The 5090-nt window shown below is 45.4% G+C and overlaps 1 protein-coding gene across 2 annotated transcripts in view; it reads right to left on the reverse strand.

Moving 5' to 3' along the window:
• Nucleotides 1-5090, reverse strand: part of VAT1L (vesicle amine transport 1-like) — a 224022-nt gene that overhangs the window by 19671 nt on the left and 199261 nt on the right. For both annotated transcript variants that reach the window (XM_011990093.1, XM_011990091.1), the window contains exon 8: nucleotides 1352-1435. In XM_011990093.1, coding sequence (XP_011845483.1) covers nucleotides 1352-1435 — 84 coding nt within the window. The remainder of the gene's footprint in view (nucleotides 1-1351; nucleotides 1436-5090) is intronic.

A 5090-nucleotide genomic window follows, 5' to 3' on the forward strand; every position in this document is an offset into this window, starting at 1 on the left:
GCTACTTGGGAGGCTTAGGTGGGAGGATCGCTTAAACCTGGGAGGCGGAGGTTGCAGTGAACCAAGATCGTGCCATTGCCCTCAAGCCTGGATGACAGAGAATCCATCTCAAAAAAGAAGCCTTCAGGAGGTTCAGAAACAAGGACATTGACATTGTATGTGGCACAGGCAGATCCTGTGCTTTTACCCTGAAAGGTGGGTTTTTCCGCCTCTGCTGTGGTAAGAATCCTTACTCCGTAAGACAGGCCTTCCTATCAGCCTAAGGACTTGGCAGCAACTCATGTGTGATAGACACAGGAGCATCCCGGGGTGGGAAACTGGTGCCAACTATTTTGCTTGAAAGCAATAAGCTTCCAGGATAGCCCTAGAGCCTGTCTGCCTTCTACAAATGGGACTGAAATAGGCTTGGTCATATGTTTAAAGACCACAAACAGGTGTACAGGAGACTCAGGATCCAAGTCACTCCCTCCCCTCCCTAACCTTACCCTCTCATCTGCTTTGAACAGCCCTAGAACTTAGTAAGTATTTAATAAGCTATATCCCTATTGCATAAGTCACTTAACAAGAGGGCGTTCTACAATGTTGAAGTTGTCCTTCTTTGAATGAAATGACTGTCATACCCAAATTACATTATGGTTACAAGTCAAGGAAATACTTTCAAAAATACACACTCCAGGCCCGGCGCGGTGGCTCACGCCTGTAATCCCAGCACGTTGGGAGGCCGAGGCAGGTGGATCATGAGGTCAGGAGATCGATACCATCCTGGTCAACACGGTGAAACCCTGTCTCTACTAAAAAAATTAGCCGGACGTGGTAGCATGTGCCTGTAGTCCCAGATATTTGGGAGGCTGAGGTGGGAGAATGGTGTGAACCCGGAGGCGGAGCTTGCAGTGAGCCGAGATCACACCATTGCACTCCAGCCTGGGCGACAGAGTGAGACTCTCTCTGTCCCTCTCTGAAAGAAAAAAAATCAGGGGAACCATCAGGGAGCATCTCGGAAGCAGCTGGCATCATTCTGTTAGGAACATGAATGTTAAATTATTGAAATTTTCCAGGTATTTCCCCCAAGAGCTAGCAGCTGTAATAGACAGGTCTGTTGTTGCTATGCGTTCCTGCCTATGCCTTCAGATTGCTTTTGATATGCTCTCACTGAAGCACTGGCCTTTCCTTTCCAGCATTCATCTCAGTTTGTCATGAATCCCTCATGTGTGAAATCATTTGATTACCCCTGGTCTCCTCCACTAGCCCACAAGCTACCTGTACTTCCTTCTACCCCACCTGTGTCTGCACCTGATTGACCCATGGTGCTCTCTTACGTGGAACTGAACAGACTCCTCTGCTTTTCACTCACCAGTGGAGTTGGGGTCTTTTCTACATCCAGAATTAACTTGCCAATGTTCCCTCGGTCATGAATCCGCTGCATGGCCTCCTTCACCTGCCAGACAAGGCGAGAAACAGAGGTGCTGGTTAGGTGAGATGTTGCCCAGTTATAAAAGGGGCCTGGAAAACTCAAACTGTCAAGTGACCACCAGAGGGCGCTGCGGCTCAAGCTTAGTGGCTAAGAGGGTGATGTTGGACGTTGGGGTGCAACTTCGTTCTGGTTGCGCCATTCAAACACACCGATCTTGTGCAAACATCCTCTGGGTCGAAAAAATGAGGGTGACAGCTCTTGAAATAAGTAGATGAACATTTCTTAAAAGGGTGGGAGGAAGGTTCTCTGGAGTTCTCAGGGTTACATGCTGCAGGGTGGCAGGGTGCATTCGTCAGATTACATGTTGACCAATAAAGATATTTTCTGAAGGTCATTTGTGCCCTGCTTACTTCAATGTTATTTAACTGTGACTCACAGTTGGGCTAAATTGACCCATTACTCAAGGCTGAACTGCACTCAGGAAAATTCTCACGATTCTGGTTATTGGGAGGAAATGCTGTCTCCAAGTGGAGTTTCCCCTCAACATTATAGTATTCGCCCCAGAAAAGAGGGCCTCCTGTTTGTTTTCAAATGTTGGGGGCTTGCCAGGCCCACAGCTGTCTCCTGGGACCCTCCGAAACAGCAAGGTTGTGGCAGAATCCCATTTGCATTTTGAGCCTCTCATTCTGCTGCCACGTGGAATTCCAACTGTTGAGGGGTAGGGTCGGGGAGGAAGGCATGAGAGTTAAATGAAATCCGGAAAGGGCATCATGGAGCTTGGTGCTTGGTACAGGCCCATGCTCCACATCTCAGTGAAATCTGCGTGGAAATGCCACATCTCTTGATTAAGAAAAATAATTGTTTAAAATAGATCTAGCCTAAATACACTTCCTGAAGTCTCAAACATTTAAAATTTGTGTTCATTCAGTCCAAAAATATTCATTAAATGTTGCTTCTAGCCTAGGTGCTATGGTTAAACAAAAAGTAAGATACAGTGCCTGCCTCTGAGAACTCACCCTGTGGCTGATTGATAGAGCAGTGTTTGCTTGTATGAAAACCAAAGCCTTCTACACATTTGGATAACAACTTGACACAGCTATTAAAATGTTTGTATTCTAATTGCTTTTCTGGAAATTTATCCTAAAGACATAATTTAAATTATGGGGAAAAAAACTTACTACACAAAAGACACTCAATTACAGTATTGCTTTTTATGGCAAAACATTGAAGCAACTTATATGTCCCAGAGTTAAGGGGATGGTTGAGTAAACAATGACTCACTCACATTTATCTACTGAAAGGAAATGATATGTGACTGTTAAAGAATATAAAGATATATGCAGCTAATTACAAAGACTATACAGCAGAATTAAATGTTGTAATACTGCTAAATGAGAACTGACATGCATATTTAAAATATTTTAATCTCTATCTCCATAAAAACACACATATACTAAAATAACTAGAAAGGGCTATGGATATATGATAAAACATGCAGAAGAAATGGATACCTTTTAACTTTAGTGTCTGTCTGGTAACATTATCAAATCAGTATTTAATATAAATGCATTTTTAAATGCAGTCTTTGAACAACCCGGCAGTGATCAGAATCAACCCATTTTGCGGGGGACAAGGTCTTGCTCTGTTGCCTTGGCTGGAGTAAAGCAGTACAATTACAGATCACTGCAGGTTTGACCTCCTGGTCTCAAGCCATGCTCCCACCTCAGCCTCCCAAGTAGCTAGGATTATTATAGGCAAGCGTCACCACATGCTCAGCTAATGTTTCGCTTTTTTTGTTTTTTTTTGGTTTTTTTTGTTTTTTTTTTAGTAGAGATATGGTTTTGCCATGTTGCCAGGCTGCTCATGAACTCTTGGCCTCAAGTGATCCTCCCCCCTTGGCCTCCCATAAGTGCTGAGATGACAGGTATGAGCCACTGTGCTCGGCCCTGATCTCTGACTAATAGTGTCATATGATTGATAAATTTCTTGGCCCTAATACACAATCCAATGGATTCCTTTTATTTCTGCAGTGAGCTCTGCTTTTCAAAGGGTTTTCACATTTGTTCATAATAGCTACTATCCGCCGGGAATCTTCATGTATTACAGCAGACACCTTCTAAAATGGTTGTCAGGAATCCCCACTGCCTGGTACTCATCCCCTCCCCGTGAATGTAGGCTGGACCTAGTGACTTGCTTCTAAGCAACAGAATAGAGCAAAAGTGATGATATATCACTTCCAAAATTAGGTAGTAAAGGACCGTGACTTCCATTTTGCAGTCCCTCTTTCTCTAACTCTTGACGCTTCCTTGTTCTGATGACTCGAGCTGCCACGTTGTGACCTGCTCTATGGAGAGGTCCACATGGCAAGAAATTGAGGGCAGACCCCAGCCAACAGTCAGTGAGGAGCAGATACCCTCAGTCCAAATGCCGGTGAGGAACTGAATCCTGCCAACAACCACAGAGACCTTGGAAGCAGACCCTTCCCCAGCTGAGACCACAGCCCCAGCTGACACGTTTGTCAGAGGCATTTGAACCAGAGCAACTCCCTCCTGAGTGAGGGGTAGGAAAACGAGGCTGAGACTTGCTGGCCGCATCCCCAGAGGGTTAGATATTCCTAGCCTCTAGATGCTCACGGTTAAGGGAACAGATTAATAATGTTTACTAAACAGACCCAGACTTGGGAGTGTCCTGATAACGATATCTTGATATCTTGAGAACAGAAGCATTACTAATTTTACTTTAAAGATAATATCGGGCACAGTGGCTCACGCTTTTGTAATCCCAGCACTTTGGGAGGCCAGGGCGGGCCAATCACTTGAGGTCAGGAGTTCGAGACCAGCCTGGCCAACATGGGGAAACCCCATCTCTACTAAAAATACAAAAATTAGCTGGGCGTGGTGGTGGGTGCCTGTAATCCCAGCTACTTGAGGGGCTGAGGCAGAATTGCTTGAACCCGGGAGGTAGAGGTTGCAGTGACCCGAAATTGCACCACTGCGCTGCAGCCTAGGCAACAGAGCGAAACTATCTAAAAAAAAAGGAAAAAATAATATTGATTCTTGGAAAATACAGTAATTAAGAAAATTAATCCTTTATCACAAACCCTTGTAGCAGAGCACATGTCCCCCATGCTCTTTTTTTTTTTTTTTTTTGAGATGCAGTCTCACTCTGTTGCCCAGGCTGGAGTGCAGTGCCACGAACTCGGCTCACTTCAAGCTTCGCCTCCTGAGTTCACGCCATTCTCCCTCCTCAACCTCTCGAGTAGCTGGGACTACAGGCGCCGCCACCACGCCCGGCTAATTTTTTGTATTTTTAGTAGAGACAGGGTTTCACCGTGTTAGCCAGGCTGGTCTCGATCTCCGGACCTTGTGATCCACCCGCCTCAGCCTCCCAAAGTGCTGGGATTACAGGCGTGAGTCACCGCGCCCGGCCCATGCTCTTTTTTATCCTACATTTAAACAAGCATTGTACCCAGGGTGAACATGTTGTTCCTCTTACTTTCTGGAACACCGTACTCTGTGGCATAGCTATCGTTTCACCACTTGACTTTCTTAAACTTGTTTTTGCTTTGCACTGTGAATTCGCCCTAAATTCTTTCCTGAGTGAGACCCAAGGCCTTGTCTTGGGGTCTGGACCCCTTTCCTGATTACAGCCTTGTGAGAGTCAAAGGACCAACTAAGCC

The sequence above is a fragment of the Mandrillus leucophaeus genome, unplaced genomic scaffold, assembly GCF_000951045.1.
Source record: "Mandrillus leucophaeus isolate KB7577 unplaced genomic scaffold, Mleu.le_1.0 Scaffold37, whole genome shotgun sequence".
NCBI classification, from domain to species: domain Eukaryota; kingdom Metazoa; phylum Chordata; class Mammalia; order Primates; family Cercopithecidae; genus Mandrillus; species Mandrillus leucophaeus.